The 19,149-nt window shown below is 38.2% G+C and overlaps 1 protein-coding gene across 1 annotated transcript in view; it reads left to right on the top strand.

Moving 5' to 3' along the window:
- jmy (junction mediating and regulatory protein, p53 cofactor) overlaps nucleotides 1–19,149 on the top strand; it is a 116,938-nt gene that overhangs the window by 57,957 nt on the left and 39,832 nt on the right. The window contains exon 3 of the mRNA XM_073048216.1: nucleotides 9,047–9,197. Coding sequence (XP_072904317.1) covers nucleotides 9,047–9,197 — 151 coding nt within the window. The remainder of the gene's footprint in view (nucleotides 1–9,046; nucleotides 9,198–19,149) is intronic.

Here is a 19,149-nt window from a genome sequence, read left to right as displayed (position 1 = left end):
AAACTGCTTTAACTTCTACATAAACATTTGTATATCTTTGGACTTAACTAAATCTGACAGATTCTTAACAGCCTTGGGGATCATCAGTCATTACTTCAGGCCTCTAGAATACTTGTTCAGAACTTACTTGTGATAATTTTTTTTATTTCTCCAGTTATGAATTGCATTTCATGTGTGCCAGTTCGAACAACAGAATGTACCATTTGTAACAATGTGACCATATAAAAAAATTGCTGAGGAGTAAAAGAAGCAATTGTCTCTGTGTTACTCAAAGTGTCATTTCTTAAAAAGTGCATATCCGTGCACAAAAGTATCCCACTTGTAGTTCACAAATTGCAGAAAGGGGAAACTAAGTTGAGAATGGATTCCTAATGGACGTTGAATCTTTGGACACTACCTCACTTTTTTTTAAATATACAGTAATTCTGTTTTTGCATATTTTTAAAATCTATTCAATATATGTAATTGACTTACTTGTGATTTTTAGTTTATTATTATTTTTCTCTCTGCTAGATTATGTATTGCATTGAACTGCTGCTGCTAAGTTAACAAATTTCATGTCACATGCCGGTGATAATAAACCTGATTCTGATTCTGAATTGTGTGGGAGAAGCTGAAAAAGTCTGTTGTGTTGTGTATGTACCTACTTGTACAATGCAAAATACTATTTAATTAAAAAAAATAATGCTGAGCTGTATTACCAAGTGTGTAAATGAAGTCCCCACTACCTAAAACAGATGTGTTTAATTGGCCAAATAAAACCAACCATTACCATTACTGTCATTGCAAATTCACTGATTACTTCAAGTCAATCTTAATGGCTAATTTAGCGATGAGAGGGTTTCAAATAAGTTGTTTTAACCTTGATAAGCAACTGTATTTAATAAACTCTACACAAGCGCAGCTAATAATGAAGCAATTTGAAGAAATTGTGAACAAGTACAATTTCCCAATGTCAGTAGTATGTCCTGCATGGTGAGGACCCTTAATGATGAGTGCAGAAGACTTTAACTTAACATTCAAGTTTCTTAGAATTCAAACAAAAGTGATGAACTTCAGTAGATATACAGGATTATTAAAAACTACCGTAGATTCCGGATTTTAAGCCGCTACTTTTTTCCCACATTTTGAACAGCTTTGAACTTTGCGGCCAATAATCCGAAGCGGCTAATGCATGATTTTTTTCATGCCGCCTCGTAAACATTTTGCCTCATAACAGTAGACCAATAAAATTGATGAGTAGTTCACAGAGGTCCAATGAAATTGTACGATAAATCAAGCGCACTTTCACAATTAAATTATTGTAAATCAGTCATTTGTACTCACCCTCATCAACATGGAAAACACTCGAAGCATTGTGCTGCCTACTTAGTTTAAACTATATTTGTTTTCTGTACTACATCGCGGGATGCTATGACGTCACACCCGGTTTCGCGGTGTCTTGTGGGAAAATGCCGGTTTGCGATAAACGGAAAGGAGGGGGGGAGCGCATTACGCGAGCGGCTTTGGATCTGAGCGAACTCTGCTTTTAAGTTAAAGGTATCAATAACTTTTCCTGGTAGGCTGCAATATATATATTTTTTTACCAGTCGTTAGGAGATATTGGAATGTTGTTCAGTAAAGAAGTATACGCAACGTATATTTAAAAGTAGCCGCGTACGGGCACGGTTCGAAAAAAAGCATTTGCAATATGTATTTGTTTTTGTTACCATATGGATTTAATTAAAAGTTAAAAAAATCCTCACGTGTAATATCTTTCTGTGTAAATATCTCATATTACAACGTGGGACACCTGCGGCCGAAAATCCGGTGCGGCCTAAAATCCGGTGCGGCCTAAAATCCGATGCGGCCTTTACAATTAAAAAATTGATTTTATTTCTAAAATTAGAGCCAGCGGCTTTTAATCAGGTGCGCTCTGTAGTCCGGAATCTATGGTACATTGATTCCATGAACTATTATATAAATAGGTAATATATGCAAATCATGTTAATGTTATTGTGTTCACCTTGGGTAACAAGGACTAAAAAAGATTAGATTAGCTTGTATCTCTGTAGTAACTCTATTAAAATATCCTAAGCAAATATTTTAGCACTAATCTATTCAAGATTGAAGAAAATGTCCAAAAGCTGGAATGTAATCAGATCATGAAGAAGGCATGCCAGGGGCTCTACTTCATTAGGGGTTTGAAGCAATTTGGTATGTCAACAAAGCTACTTGAATATTTCTGTAAATATTCAGTGGAGAGTATTCACAGTTAGGTATGGAGACTCCGATGAACAGGATTGCAAGAGGCTGCAGAAGTTTGTAGTCTTGGCCTCTATCACATCTCTCCACCATCGTGGATATCTCACAATGTAGTGCCTCAAGAAGGCAGCACTCATCATTAAAGGCCCTCACCATCCAGGGTGTGCTACTGACATGGGGCAGGAGGTACAAGAGCTTGAAGATCCACATTCAACAAACCTGGAACAGCTTCTTGAACACTACCTCAATATTTCTTTATTTGCACTATTTATTTATTTTGAAATTTATAGTAATTTATTGTCTTTGCAGCTGCAAAACAACAAGTTTCATGTCCTATAGGACAGTGATGATAAATCTGATTCTGTTTGATGGCAATTGAGCCACTTTCCTACTGGCATAACAGGTCCACAGCAGATGCCTCCTCATTAGCTCTTCACTCAGCCTTGGGACATCTGGAGAGCAAAGATGCATACATTAGGATGTTCTTTATCAACTATAACTCAGCATTCAATACCATCATCCTCTCAAAACTAATCAGTAAGCTCCTAGACCTTAGCCTCAATATCTCCTTGTGCAATTGGATCCTCCATTTCCTCATGTACAGATCAGTCAGTTCAGATTGGCACAACTTCTTGTCCATGATCTCCATTAGCACTGGTACACCACAAGGTTGTGTGCTTACTTGCTTTACACATGTGACTGTATGGCTAAGCACAGCTCCAATGCCATATTCAACTTCACTGAGACACCACTGTCAAAGGTAGAATCAAAAGCAGTAATAAAACAGCATATAGGAGAGAGATTGAAAATCTGGCTGAGTGGTGCCTTAAGAACAACAAGACCAAGACCATTGTCAGCAAGACCAAGGACATTGACTTTGGGAGAAGGAAACCAGAGGTCCATGAGCCAGTGCTGATTGGAGGATCAGAGGTGGAGAGTGTCAGCAACTTTAAATTCCTTGGTGTTATTATTTTGGAGGACCTCTCTTGAGCCTAGTATGTAAGTGCAATTATGAAGAAAGTGTGGCAGCACCTCTACTTCCTTGATAGTGTGCAAAGATTCAGCATGATATCTAAAACTTTGACAAACTTCTATATATGTAGTGGAGAGTATATTGACTGGCTGCATCAAAGCCTAGTATGGACACCAATGTCCTTCACGGAAAATCCTATAAAAAGTAGTGAATACAGTGTAGTCCAGCATGGGTAAAGCCCTTCCTACCATTGTGCACATCTGCACGACACTTTGTTGTAGGAAAGCAGCATCCATCATCAGGCATTACGACCACCCAGGGCATATTCTCTTGTCCCTGCTGCCATCAGGAAGGAGGTACAGGAGCCTTGGGACTCACACCAGCATTTTTAGGAGCAGTTGTTGTTCCACAGCCATCAGACTCTTGAACCAGAGGGGATAAACTCACTCAACTTCGCTGGCACCATCATTGAAATGTTCCCACAACCAATGGACTCACTTTCAAAGACTCTTATTCTCACATTCTCAATATTTATTGTTTGTTTATTTATTTATTATTTTTATTCTTTTGTTGTCTTTTACATACTGGTTAATAGCCAAGTTGGTGTGGTTTTTTATTGGTTTTATTATGATTAATATTCTGTTATGGATTTATTGAGTATGCCCGCAAGAAAATTAACCTTAGGGTTGTATATGGTGACGTATATGTACTTAATAATAAATTTACTTTAAAGTTTGAACTTTGAAGTTGTGAAGAGGCTAATTTATTTTTAGATGTATACTAGGGAGTGGATAGAAATCAGTGGCCAGAGAACAGAAAATGTACTGGGGACTGAAAGCAAGGGCACTTATGTTAGAATACTGTTTCTGGATTTCACTTTGGCGTTCAGCACTATTGCCCACAGACAGTGAACAAACTCCTACTTCTGTGTCTAGATACACTACTGTTGGACTTCCTAACAAACAGTCCTCACATAGTCAGGATGCTGCTGCTTTCTCGCCATCATCCTCAACAAGGGTGCCACCACAAGACTGGATGCTGAGCCCATTGCTATATGCTCTGCTCACACATGACTGCATGACCAAACACCCAAGCAATCACATCATCAAGTTTACCGGTGACATGACTGTGGTGGGGTTCATCACCAACAATAATGAGACGGCCTACAGAGAGGAGGTGGAAGAGCTCAGGGCCTGGTGCCAGGCAAATAACCTCTTCTTTAATATCAACAAGACAAAGGAGATGGTTATTAACTAAAGGGGAACTCGCACCAGTCACACCCCTCTTTACATCAACAGCACAGCTGTGGAAACAGCAAGTAGTTTCAAACTCCTCAGAGTTCACAATGTCTCCTGCTTTCAGAACACTTCCTACACAGTCAAGAAAGCTTACCAATGCCTCTACTTTCTAAGGAGAAAGAACTGGACTTTGCAATCCATTCTCATATCATTCTACAGATGTGCAGTAGGGAGCATCCTAACAAACTGCGTCACTGCATGATATGGAAACTGCACTGTAGCAGACAGGAAGGCTCTACAACAGATAGTCAAAGCTGCTCAAAGCATCACTGGCATCAGCCTACCCATAATCATGTAGATGCTGGAAAAGGGCTAGTAACATCATGAAGGGTCCCAGACACCCTGCTGAGGGACTGTTTGTCCCACTTCCATAGGGAAGAGGCTACATAGCATCCATACCAGAACCACCAGAAACAAAAACAGTTACTTTGCCCAAACAATAAAACAGATTAACAACTACATAATCACCTTATGTACAGTGTAGTGTCACTTTATGGAGATACAATAAATCTATGTATACATGCTATCTTTTGTGTATTTATATATTTATTTTATTTTATTATTCTTTATCTTTTGTGTTTTTTGTGCTGTATCAGATCTGGAGTAACAATTATTTTATTCTCCATACACTTGTGTACAGGGAATGACAATAAACAATCTTGATTATTTCTAGCATTTATATAACCATATAACAATTACAGCACGGAAACAGGCCATCTCGGTCCTTCTAGTCGGTGCCGAACGCTTACTCTCACCTAGTCCCACTGACCCACACTCAGCCCATAACCGTCCATTCCTTTCCTGTCCATATACCTATCCAATTTTACTTTAAATGACAATACCGAACCTGCCTCTACCACCTCTACTGGAAGCTCATTCCACACAGCTACCACTCTCTGAGTAAAGAAATTCCCCCTCGTGTTACCCTTAAACTTTTGCCCCCTAACTCTCAAATCATGTCCTCTTGTTTGAATCTCCCGTACTCTCAATGGAAAAAGCTTTACTACTTTTATTTCAGATTTTCAACATCTGCAGCATTTTGATTTTCAGCTGCATAATTTGCCTTAGGCCCGGTGCACTGAACTTTCAAACTCGCTATTAAACAAAATGATTGACCTTTGTAAGTGCCATTCAGTATCTAAGCAGTAATCATTCATTAGCGACTAAACGTAAAGCGTCGATTAACCGAAACACTGACATTTATCATTTCCTCCTTTTTTTCCAATAAAAAAGGGTTAGTTGTGGTAAGTATTTCTAAGCACACAGTGATTAATGATTGCAGTGCACTTCCCATTAAGAGCCAAAAACTTGATTGTTCAGGAAGTAAATTGATGCTGTGATTAGATTGCAGTGGTAAATGTAGGTCCTTCCTATAACATGATAAAGTACTTTGATCATATTTCTTCCTTAATCTATTTTTATATTTGGTGTCTTGGTTTGGCAACATCACAGTAGTGTAGCAGTTAGTGCAACACTATTACAACTCAGGGCGTTCTGGAGTTCAGTTCCAACACCATCTGTCAGAAGTTTGTATGTTCTCCCTGTGACTGTGGGATTCCTCCAGTGCTCTGGTTTCTACCCATGATCCAAAGACATGCCAGTTAGTAGGTTATTTGATTATTGTACAGTGGCATGCAAAAGTTTGGGCACCCCGGTCAAAATTTCTGTTATTGTGAATAGCTAAGCAAGTAAAAGATGACCTGATTTCCAAAAGGCGTAAAGTTAAAGATTTCTGTCTTTTACAGTTTCAAAATAACAAAAAAAGAATAAGGCCCGAAGCAAAAGTTGGGCACCCTACATGGTCAGTACTTTGTAACACCCCCTTTGGCAAGTATCACAGCTTGTAAACACTTTCTGTAGCCAGCTAAGTCTTTCAATTCTTGTTTGGGGGATTTTCGCCCATTCTTCCTTGCAAAAGGCTTCTAGTTCTGTGAGATTCTTTGGCCGTCATGCATGCACTACTCTCTTGAGGTCTATCCACAGATTTTTGATGATGTTTAGGTCGTGAGACTGTGAGGGCCATGGCAAACTTTCAGCTTGCATGTCTTGATGTAGTCCATTGTGGATTTTGAAGTGTGTTTAGGATCATTATCCTGTTGTAGAAGCCATCCTCTTTTCATCTTCAGCTTTTTTTTTACAGACGGTGTGATGTTTGTTTCCAGAATTTGCTGGAATTTAATTGAATTCATTCTTCCCTCTACCAGTGAAATGTTCCCCATGCCACTAGCTGCAACACAAGCCCAAAGCATGATCGATCCACCCCCGTGCTTAACAGTTGGATAGGTGTTCTTTTCATGAAATTCTGCACCTTTTTTTCTCCAAACATACCTTTGCTCATTGTGGCCAAAAAGTTTTATTTTAACTTCATCAGTCCACAGGACTTGTTTCCAAAATGCATCAGGCTTGTTTAGATGTTCCTTTGCAAACTTCTGCCGCTGAATTTTGTGGTGAGGTCACAGGAAAGGTTTTTTTCTGATGACTCTTCCCTGGAGGTCACATTTGTGCAGATGTGGCTACACAGTTGAACAGTGCACCACCACTCCAAAGTTTGCTAAATCTTCCTGAAGGTCTTTTGCAGTCAAATGGGGGTTTTGATTTGCCTTTCTAGCAATCCTACAAGCAGTTCTCTCGGAAAGTTTTCTTGGTCTTCCAGACCTCAACTTGACCTCCACTGTTCCTGTTAACTGCCATTTCTTAATTACATTACAAACTTTGGAAACGGCTACCTGAAAATATTTTGTTAGCTTCTTATAGCCTTCTCCTGCTTTGTGGGCATCATTTATTTTAATTTTTAGAGTGCTAGGCCCATGGCTGTTAATTGTTGGGACAAGGTTTGAGGAGTCAGGGTATTTATAAAGCTTTGCAATTTGCATCACCTGGCCTTTCCTAATGATGACTGAACAAGCCATAGCTCTAACAAGCTAATTAAGATCTGAGACCTTGATAAAAGTTATCTGAAAGCTCAAATCTCTTGGGGTGTCCAAACTTTTGCATGATGCTCCTCTCCTTTTTTTTCCCCACTCTAAAATTGTACAAAAGAAAAATAATACAGTAATCTTGCTTAAAATGTTGAAAAGAACATTTCATCTTTAACTTCATGACTTTTGGAGATCAGTTCATCTTCTACTCACTTAACTTATTCACAGTAACAGAAATTTTGACCAGGGGTGCCCAAACTTTAGCATGCCACTATATATTCTCATGCAGTTAAGCTAGGGTTGAAAAATGAGATGCTGGGCAGCACGACTCGTTGGGCTGGAAGGACCTGTTCCGCTCTGTATCTATAAATAAAATCACTTGAGCTTAATTCTTTAGGAAAGTGTGTTCTGTTTCACTATTATGTATATTATAGCATTGTAATTCATTCCATCGTATCCAGTTTGTATCTCTCTCACTCCCTATATTTCTAGCACTGATTATCCCTTTCTTTCTTTGGCATTTTACTTCATAGCCCCTCTAAATGACTGGAAGGCAAAATAATTTAAAGCCAGTGGGCTTCTCTTTAAATTTTATCAAACTGAAGAAATCTACTTCTTCCCTTCTTCATCCCCAGGTTTGAATAAGAGCTGCTTTATTTAGATCAATTAAATCAGACATGAGCTCTGCTTAGAATTTTTAATGCTTTTCCATGAGACTTGCTGGTCTTGTGTAAATATTGTATGAATCTTATAATATTAAATATTTTCTATTTTATTTATAGATGTGATTTGCATTATGTGAAATATTCTTACACTGTCTACTTGAATTTTGTAAAAATATTCACCATTATAGTTATAGATTGTGTCCATGTACATATATTTTGTACGTGAGGATGCTTACACATTTTAACTGGTAATAGTTTGTGAAATCGGTTTGAGATATTATTTGTATTTACCAGTTCTGGTTTTCATCTTTTTATTGTGTGCAATTCTGGCCATTATGGGGTGGGATTCTGATCAGCTCATTGTTGGAAGGATGTGGATGCATTGGAAAGGATGTAGAAGAGGTTTACGGGCGGGTTGGACAAACTAGAGTTGTTTTCTCTTGAGCATTAGAGGCTGAGGAGAGACTAGATGAAAGGTTTTAAATATTATCACAGGCATTGATAGGGTGGACACTTGGAATCTTTTTCCCACAGTGGAACTATCTGTTAAGAGATGACATACATTTAAGGTAAGAGGGGGAAGTGTTTTTTTTTGCACAATAACTGGTCAGTGCTTGGAACAAGCTACTGAGGGGTGAGGAGGTGGTGGAAGCAGATAGATAGATCTATGAATATGCAGGAAATGGAGGGATAAGGAGAGATTTAGTTCAATTCAGTGTTGTGCTCTGAGGACATTGTGGGCTTATCTTACTGCTTTACTGGTCTATGTTCTAACTGTGGGGTTGCAAATGTAAAAGCTCGTTAGCAGTTCAGCGTTTTATAGCAATGCTAAATGCATCTTGAAGCTACTTGTCCTGTTCAATATTGTAATTGTGCTGAAATCTGTTCCAGGCATAAATATTTCATTTGTTTTTTTAAAAATTAAAATATATTTGCTTCCTTGTACAGATCTCATTGGAGAATGATTATCTTGGACCACGCAGAATCGAAAGTTTGAAGAAGGAAGATTCTGATTGGCAAAGAAAAGCCCAGAGAGCTGTACTGTCTATACAGGATTTGACAGTGAAGTACTTTGAGATTACAGCCAAAGCTCAGAAAGGTGGTTAAGCTGAATTCTCCATTAACTAATCATAGGTGTTATCCAGTATTACACATGGATGTAGATGGAAATTTAAAATTGAACAAAAAAACCATAGATAATTATAGATGTTTAATTTTGTGCACTCAAGGATTTTTAAATATAATTTTTGGTATCATATAGCTCATAAGTTTTCAATGGGATTCTCAATATTCATAAGGGGAGAAAGGTGAAAAAACATCTTTGCCATTTTAAATCTTGTGCTAATCAAGATGAAGATGCAAATTTATAATTAGTCCGTAAGTTCTTTCAGCCAGTAAAGGATGTACATGCTCAAGGCAGATATATTGAAATTAAGATTTAATCTACAGTTATGCTTCTGAAGTATCAGCCATGTGACACTATCTATTTTCCTTCACATCATATTATTTTCTGCAATTAAGGCTGCTGTATAGAGCTGTTTTCTTCAGCTCAAGCCACATTTGAACTTAATGTACTTTTGCATGCACATAATTGTCTTACTAACATTAATACAAACCAGGTTCTTTATTTTATTGGGGCAGATCTTTTGTCCCTCCAACCAGATTTAATACAGGAACCTAGCTACACATTCTTAAGGAAGATCCATTTTGAAGCATTACTTTCAAACTAAGTTGGCATTGGTATTTCCCGCTGTGCTGCTCACTGCCCTTGTGCTGCTGCTGCTGTCTACATGATCTTCTTGGACTGGGAAATCTGTGTCTTTTGCCTGCATTGATCTAAAACTAGTGCAAGCACAGCAGTTCCCATTCAAATCCTCGAAGGAAAAGGGAAGCAGTTGCGTTTCTGTTCTATTAGTTTTATTGATCTTATGGAAAAGTGTGTAGGTACACTTTTCATTATTTTATTGAAAAATAGTAAAAGTTCTTAATTATTAAGCAGTATGTAGTTTTTTTTTTACCTTTTTATAAGTACAACCACTTAGACAGCTTGGACATTTGATGAAGTAGATGTCAGTGTCTCCCTGGTTTCTTTGAGTCCAACTGGCTGCTCGTACTGAAGTGGCCACACTGAAATGCTGGGACGTGGTTCCCAGTGGAAGTCTATTCTGAAGGCGAAGCTGGAGCTAATTTTAGCTTGTGGACATGTAACAAGCAATTTCAGGGCTGTGGTAAAATTAGCTCTAGCTAATTTACATTATTTTCATTTCTCACACATGATCAAAGGAGTAGCCTTGCTCTGTGTTTGAGATTTATCCTTAGAATCCTATGCTGAGAAACCATTGTAGCTTTTGAACTGCCAGTTTTTATACTAGAGCATTCCATGAGATTCCATTGGTGGGGAGACAGGTTCATGGGGTGGAATCAGTGATAGGCACCAGATTCTAATCACATATGTGAAAGTTGAGCTGTTTCTTGAGTTTGAATGGCAGTGTTTATAAAGAGCAAAGTAAAATTCATTGAATTTCATCAAAATAGCCATTCTGAGATAAATCATTGACCTAAAGCATGAAGTGTGCAGTATTCTAAACCGAGACTTTTCTAATTTGTGTTTAAGCAAAGTTATTAGTTATAATTTATCATAGGTTTAAACTCCTAGATTTGTTCAAAAGTTTGGACAGTCTTAATTGTTCTGTTCCATTTCATTTTCCATTTCAGTTGTAGGAAAGTTATTGGAAAAGATTCTGATGGCATTATTAATCTGCATTTGGAAAGGAAAGGATTAATTATATAGCATGATTTTGTTTGGAAGTGGTTCTGTTTGAGCAATTTGAATGAATTCAAAGATTTAAACAAAATTATGAGTATAATGTGGATAGATAGTAGAAAACTTCTGAACTTTTCCTCTTGGCTGAGGTATCTAGAACTACAGGACATAGGATATGGGTAAGAGAGGAGATCTGAGGAAGACGTTTTTTTTTACCTAGGGACTAGTTAGAAACTGGTACAGTGCTCATGTGAATAAGTAGTTAATGAACTGATGACTTTGAAGGTTCCTACAGCTCATGTTCTCAATTATCCATCCATCCATAAGTTTGTCTTTTGCACATTGGTTGTGTGTAGTTTTTCATTGATTCTATTGTACTACTTTATTCTTCTGTGAATGTCTGCAAGAAATGAATCTCAGGGTAGTATTTGGTGACATATACAGTTGAAGTCAGAAGTTTATATACACTTAGGTTGAAGTCATTAAAACTCATTGTTTAACCACTCCACAGATTTCATATTAGCAAACTGTAGGTTTGCCAAGACATTGAGGACATCTACTTTGTGCATGACACAAGTAATTTTTCCAACAATTGATTACAGACAGATTATTTCACTTTTAATTGACTATATCACAATTCCAGTGGGTCAGAAGTTTATATACAAAATCAAAAGAAATCAGCCAAGACCTCAGGAAAAAAAAGTTGTGGACCTCCACAACTCTGGTTCATCCTTGGGAGCAATTTCCAAATGCCTGAAGGTACCACGTTCATCTGTACAAACAATAGTACGCAAGTATAAACACCACGGGACCACGCAGCTGTCATACTGCTGAGGAAGGAGACGCATTCTGTCTCCTAGAGATGAACGTACTTTGGCGTGAAAAGTGCAAATCAATCCCAGAACAACAGCAAAGGACCTTGTGAAGATGCTGGAGGAAACAGATAGATAAGTATCTATACCCCCAGTAGCACGAGTCCTGTATCGACATAACCTGAAAGGCTGGTCAGCAAGGAAGAAGCCTCTGCTCCAAAACCACCATTTAAAAAATAAGTCAGACTACAGTTTGCAAGCGCACGTGGGGACTAAGATCTTACTTTTTGGAGAAATGTCCTCTGGTCTAATGAAACAAAAATTGAACTCTTTGGCCATAATGACCATCGTTACATTTGGAGGGAAAAGGGTGAGGCTTGCAAGCCAAAGAACATCATCCCAACCATGAAGCATGAGGGTGGCAGCATTATGTTGTGGGGGTGCTTTGCTGCAGGAGGGACTGATGCACTTCACAAAATAGATGGCATCATGAGGAAGGAAAATTATGTGGATATATTGAAGCAACATCTCAAGACATCAGCCAGGAAGTTAAAGCTCGGTCACAAATGAGTCTTCCAAATGGACAATGACCCCAAGCATACCTCCAAAGTTGTGGCAAAATTGCTTAAGGACAACAAAGTCATGGTTTTGGAGTGGCATCACAAAGCCCTGACCTCAATCCAATAGAAAATTTGTGGGCAGACCTGAAAAAGCTTGTTCGATCAAGGAGGACTACAAACCTGACTCAGTTACACCAGTTCTGTCTGGAGAAATGGAACAAAATTCCAACAACTTACTGTGAGAAGCTTGTAGAAGGCTACCCAAAATGTTTTGAACCAAGTTAAACAATTTAAAAGCAATGCTACCAAATACTAACAAAGTGTATGTAAATTTCTGACCCCCTGGGGAAGTGATGAAAGAAATAAAAGCTGAAATAAATCATTCTCTCTACTATTATTCTGACATTCCACATTCTTAAAATAAAGTAGTGATCCGAACTGATTTAAGATAGGGAATGTTTTCTAGGATTAAATGTCAGGTTGAAAAAACTGAGTTTAAATGTATTTGGCTAAGGTGTATATAAACTTCTGACTTCAACTATGTGTACTTTGATAATAAGTTTACTTTGAACTTTGAAAGGCCATTTATTCTATGATTCTAACTTGCAGGCAATCTTTCTTCTAGAATATTGCATCTAAAGAATAATATGTCAGAAGGTTCTACTTTAGTAGGAACTTTGTCATGAACAGGATTATCTTCAGCCTAATGCAATCTCATATTATTATCTTGGCAATAATTCTGTAAGTGTGTGATCTTTAAATTTTATACACTTCAGAGGTATACATGCTCTAATAGACTTTTTTTTACATTAATTTAAAATGTGCATGCCTAAATCAACATGTGACAGATCAGTAAGTTTGGATCATGTCATCCAAATTTAATTTTTTTGAACAAGAAATTGGATGAAAGAAGCTCAGTAGTCATTATCTTTTCAGACTTCAAATAAATTAGTACTTATTGCTTGTGGGAATTACTGGCAAAGCCAGCATTTATCAGAATCAGAATCATGTTTATTGTCACCGGCATGTGATGTGAAATTTGTTAACTTAGCGGCAGCAATTCAAAGTAATACATAATCTAGAAGAGAGAAAGAATGAATAAAATAATAATAGATAAACAAGTAAATCAATTACAGTATATATTGAATAGGTATTTTAAAACATGCAAAAAACAGAAATACTGTATATATTTTTTTAAAAAGGTAGTGTCCAAGGGCTCAATGTCCATTTAGGAATTGGATGGCAGAGGGGAAGAAGCTATTCCTGAATCGCTGAGTGTGTGCCTTCAGGCTTCTGTACCTCCTTCCTGATGGTAACAGTGAGAAAATGGCATGCTCTGGGTGCTGGAGGTCCTTAATAAAGGACGCTGCCTTTCTGAAACACCACTCCCTGAAGATGTCCTGGGTACTTTGTAGGCTAGTGCCCAAGATGGAGCTGACTATGTTTAAAATCCTCTGCAGCTTCTTTCGGACCTGTGCAGTAGCTGCCCCCATACCAGAAAGTGATGCAGCCTGTTAGAATGCTCTCCATGGTACATCTATAGAAGTTTTTGAGTGTATTTGTTAACATGCCAAATCTCTTCAAACTCACGAAGTATAGCTGCTGTCTTGCCGTCTTTATAACCACATCGATATGTTGGGATCCGGTTAGATCCTCAGAAATCTTGAGACCCAGGAACTTGAAACTGCTCACTCTCTCCACTTCTGATCCATCTGAGGATTGGTGTGTGTTCCTTCATCTTCCCTTCCTGAAGTCCACAATCAGCTTTTTTGTCTTACTGACATTAAGTGCCAGGTTGTTGCTACGGCACCACTCCACTAGTTAGCATATCTCACTCGTGTACACCCTCTCGTCACCACCTGAGATTCTACCAACAATGGTTGTATCGTCAGCAAATTTAAAGATGGTCGTACAGTCATATGTATATAGAGAGTAGAGCAGTGGGCTAAGCAGACACCCCTGAGGCGCGCCAGTGTTGATAGTCAGTGAGGAGGATATGTTATCAACAATCCGAGTAGATTATGGTCTTTCGGTTAGGAAGTCGAGGATCCAATTGCAGAGGGGGCACAGAGGCCTAGGTTCTGCAACTTCTCAGTCAGGATTGTGGGAATGATGGTATTAAATGCTGAGCTATAGTTGATGAACAGCATCCTGACATAGGTGTTTGTGTTGTCCAAGTGGTCTAAAGCCATGTGGAGAGCATTGAGATTGCGTCTGCCATTAACCTAGTGTGGCGATAGGCAAATTGCAACAGGTCCAGGACTTGCTGAGGCAGGAGTTCAGTCAAGTCATGACCAACCTCTCAAAGCATTTCATCACTGTCGATGTGAGTGCTACCAGGCGATAGTCATAAGCCCACGTTATTCTTCTTAGGCACTGGTATAATTGTTGCCTTTTTAAAGCAAGGGGAACTTCCACCCATAGCAGTGAAAGGTTGAAAATATCCTTGAATACTCCTGCTAGTTGGTTGGCACAAGTTTTCAGAGCCTTACCAAGTATTCCATCAGGACCTTCCACCTTTCTGAATTGCCCATTCAGAACTACCCTTGAAAAGTTCATTCTTTCTACAGTTTCAGTTGTCCGTATAGTTAAAGTGCTCCCTCTGTGCTAGTGCCAAGAATAAAGGAATAGTGATATGTTTCCAAACTGGGGTGCTGAATATGAAAAGAACTTTCTTGGTGGCAACATTCACTGCTCTTTGAAGGTGTTTTGAGGAAAAAAGTCAGTGCATTTCTGAATATAGTAACAAGACAGCAAAATCTGCATTTTCAGTTCTGGCGGGTGCGGATGTGATCCATGCGGACTGTTTTGTCCCGAAGAGCTGTTTTATTTTCTAATCGTTTGCTAACTTTGCATGTTATGGTGAAGAGAATGTAATTGGTTAAGTAGTGACAACGCCTGGTTTCAAATATTGCCCTGTGGAACTCCTGAAGCAAATAAGTCTGAGATAATTAACCTCTAATAAACTCAACCACATTCTTTCATCCCTAGGTATGATACCAGTTAGTGGAGAGTTTTTCCTTCAATACCCATTAACTTAAGCTTTTTCAGAGCTTCTTGATGCCCAGCTTCATGAGTACTGCCTGGTAACTTCATGACTTTCTGGTAAGAAGAACGAATGTGGCTTTGGTTAGGTACAGGCAGCTGGGATTAAGTGAATCCCTAGAGGAATTTAGGGGATTCAGGAATATATTGAAGAAGGAAATCAGAAGGGCAAAAAAGGGGCTTTGGCAGAGAAGATTAAGAAACCTCGAAAGAGATTTTGTATCTCAAAGAGATAAGTACATTAAGAGAAAAAGAGTAACCAGGGAGGGGGTAGGGTCCACAGACATCAAGTCATCTAGGTATGGAGCCATGAGAGCTGGACAAGGTCCTCAGTGGATATTTTTTCTCAATTTTTACTGTGGAGAAAGACATGAAGACGATGGAACCTGGGACAGCTGCTGGAAATGCCTTGAGAATAGTCTACATTACAGCAGAGGAAGTAGCAGATGTCTTGGGTAGGTAAAGCATTGGGGCCTGATCAGGTGTATTCAAGAATACCGAGAAGCTAGAGGAGAAGTTATGGAAGCCCTGGATGAGATATATGTATCATCATTAGTGACAGGTTAAGTGCCAGAAACTACAGTCGGCCCTCCTTATCTGTGGATTCCGCATGCGCGAATTCAACCAATCGCGAAAACCCGGAAGTGCTCTTCCAGCACTTGTTGTTCAAGCATGTACAGACTTTTTTCTTGTCATTATTCCCTAAATAATGCAGTGTAACAACCATTTTACATAGCATTTACATTGTATTGGGTATTATAAGTAATCTAGAGATGATTTAAAGTATATGGGAGGATGCGCGTGAATTATCGTGCATCGGGATCGAAAAAAAATCGGAAGTTCTCTTACTAAGTAAGTCGGAACAGGTACATCCGGTATTATTTAGTGTCAGTTAGTCAAATGTTTGTCTTAGTACATAGTATATATTTTACCTTTCTATGCATATAAAACACTTAAGAATGTATGTTTCAATGCCGGGCTTGGGAACGGAAGTTCTCAGGACTCCGGTCAGATCACTCCCGAGTGCAGTCTCCACCGTGCCTAGTTGATGTGGAGGATCAAACACCCAAAACCCCAAACCCCAAAACCCAATAATTAAACCACTGCGTTCCTTAGTAGTAATTGTAGCTTTCATCGGGGCAGAACCTTTCTCACTTTATCCTTTAAAATTGTTACAATCGTTGACCGATGTAGCCTTACGCTTTCCCAATAACTGATGGCATTTCACCTCTTTCCAATTGCTTTATTATTTCCACTTTATTTTCAATCATGATGGTGATTATTTTCGTGAACAGAAACACTGCGCATTCAGAGCTCTGGCGCTAGGTCCTAATGTCCACCACACTGAGACAGGTTAAATAAGGTCTGGGGTTCCGCTGGGTCCTAAGGTCCACCGGATTGAGACAGGTTGAATAAGGGACTTGAGCATCCATGAATTTTGGTATCCGCGAAGGGTCCCGGAGCCAATCCCCTGTGGATAAGGAGGGCCGACTGTATATAGTAACTCATAAGGCTATAAGAGATGGGAACAGAATTAGGCTGTTTTGTCCATGGACTCTGCTCTTCCATTCAATCGCTGCTGATTTTTTAACCCAATTCTCCCACCTTTTCCATGTAACTTATCAGTCTCTGCCTGAAGTATATCCAATTGCATAACCTCCACAGCCCTCCTGATTCACAACTCTGGCTGAAGACATTCCTTCTCTTTTTAAATTTTTTTTTTATTGAAGTTCATCATCAAACAAACATTTCCATAAGATGTATTTCAGGCATTGTATATATATATCATATAATCACATATATCACAAATCTCCACAAAGTATTTATCTGATGTATACATGTATAGAAAAGAGTGGCAAGAAAAAAACAAGCAAAAGGAAAGAACTATGTACAAGTAGGGAGTGATTTTTTTTTACAACATATTCATTGATTTGTGAGAATAAAGACAGGCCTATGAGGCATTATGTAGTTAAACCATTTTCCCCAGTATGAATCAAATTGTTCCAGCTTATGATTAACAGATGCTGTTATCTTCTCCATTTAGTAAATGTCCATTGTAATTTCCATCCATGTATTTAAAGTTGGGCTCTCCTGTGATAACCATTTCCTAGTAAGAGTCTTTTTACCAGCCATCAACAGTATATTCATTAAATATTTATCTCTTTTCAACCATTCTTGAGTAATGTACCCAAAATACATGGTCTTACTCTCTAAGGGTATTTCACATTTAAAGGTGTCTTGTAGGGCATTGTGTATACCCCTCCAATAGTCTTTGATAACAGGGCAGTCCCAAATAATATGATAATGATTTGCATTTTGATTTCCACAATTTCTCCAGCAAACAGGGAGGTTACTATCATAATGGGATTTCTGAGGTGGTGTAATAAAATCTTATTTTCTTATATCTTATTAAGTTTTTCCATCCAAACTCCCTCCATTTCTGTGAACTAGTACACTTCCATTGATACCTCCATATTGTTGTCCATTCTTCCTCAGATATAATTATCCCTCCTTCCTTCTCCCATTTTGTTTTAATGTATGAAGTCGAATGTGTTTTAAGATTTGACAAACTCTTATACATGCTTGAAATGATTCTACTACTGTAACCTGAATTATATGCTTTTCTAAATAGCTCTATCAAGCATGTACTTGCCTTGGTTACATTTTTAAGTGTCTTATTAACATATTGTCGCATCTGTAAATACTGATTAAAAATCTAGTTTTTCTAATAAGTGTTTCTCTTTAATCATTTCAAAACTGAACAACGTTCCTTCTTTCATTATGTTGCAAAGAACTGTTATTCCTTTAGCTGTTCAGTCCTTAAATCTAGCATTCAATTTATTTGGTGTAAAATCTGAGTCGTATGTACACCATTTAAGAATTGCAATATCTCCCTCGAGATTATATTCTTTTATAGTAGTTTTCCATATTTTAAGAGTCAATTTCACCCATGGGTTATCAATATTATTTATGTACCTTTGCAGGTTGTTATCAGCCAAAATTGCTTGTATGGGGGTGGGAAGTACCTGCTCCTCAATGTTTTTCCATTGAGCGTCATATGATGGGTTGCACCAACGTATCACAGCTCTCAACTGTGCTGCAAAATAATAATCTCTAAGAGAAGGTAGGCCCCATCCCCCCTTTTCCTTTGCTAATTACAAAGTTTTGAGACGAAATCTAGGCCTTCTACCCTGCCAAATATACCTTAATAACATCTTGTTCCGTTCACTGAATTGATTTTGATTAATCTTTATTGGTAGGGTCTGAAAGAGATATAATAGTCTGGGCAGTATATTCATTTTAATAGACCCAATCCTTGAACTGAGACTGAAAAAAGGAATCACGTTCCATCTTGCCACATCTTCCTTAATTTTTTTATATAAAGGCTGGTAATTACATTCTGATACTTCTACCAAATCTTTTGGCATAATGATGCCCAAATATTTGGAAGACTCTGTGTGCCATGCCCAGGGGTATCTACTTTCAATTTCTCTTGGTAGGCTATAGTAATATGAAAGTAATTGGGTTTTATCTGTGTTGATCTTGTATCCTGATAATTGACCATATTGTTCAAAGGATTGCATCAATTTAGGTAAAGAGTATGTTGGTTGCCCTAGATAGATCAAAATGTCATCCGCATAACAAGCCAATTTAAGCTCTGTCCCTTTAATAGTAATTCCCCTGATATCTTCATTTTGTCTGATGTATTGAGCTAATGGTTCCAGATATAACGCGAAGAGTAGCGGTGATCATACACAACCCTGTCTCGTGCCCCTTTCTAGGGTAAGACTATTTAATAAATGTCCATTGATTTTAATCCTAGCAGTAGGATTGTCATATAGTGTCTGTATAGTGTTAATAATTGTCTTA

Source organism: Hemitrygon akajei, chromosome 6 (assembly GCF_048418815.1).
Source record: "Hemitrygon akajei chromosome 6, sHemAka1.3, whole genome shotgun sequence".
NCBI lineage: Eukaryota > Metazoa > Chordata > Chondrichthyes > Myliobatiformes > Dasyatidae > Hemitrygon > Hemitrygon akajei.
Note: the sequence above shows the minus strand (reverse complement) of the source record. Positions and strands in the feature narration are given on the sequence as shown.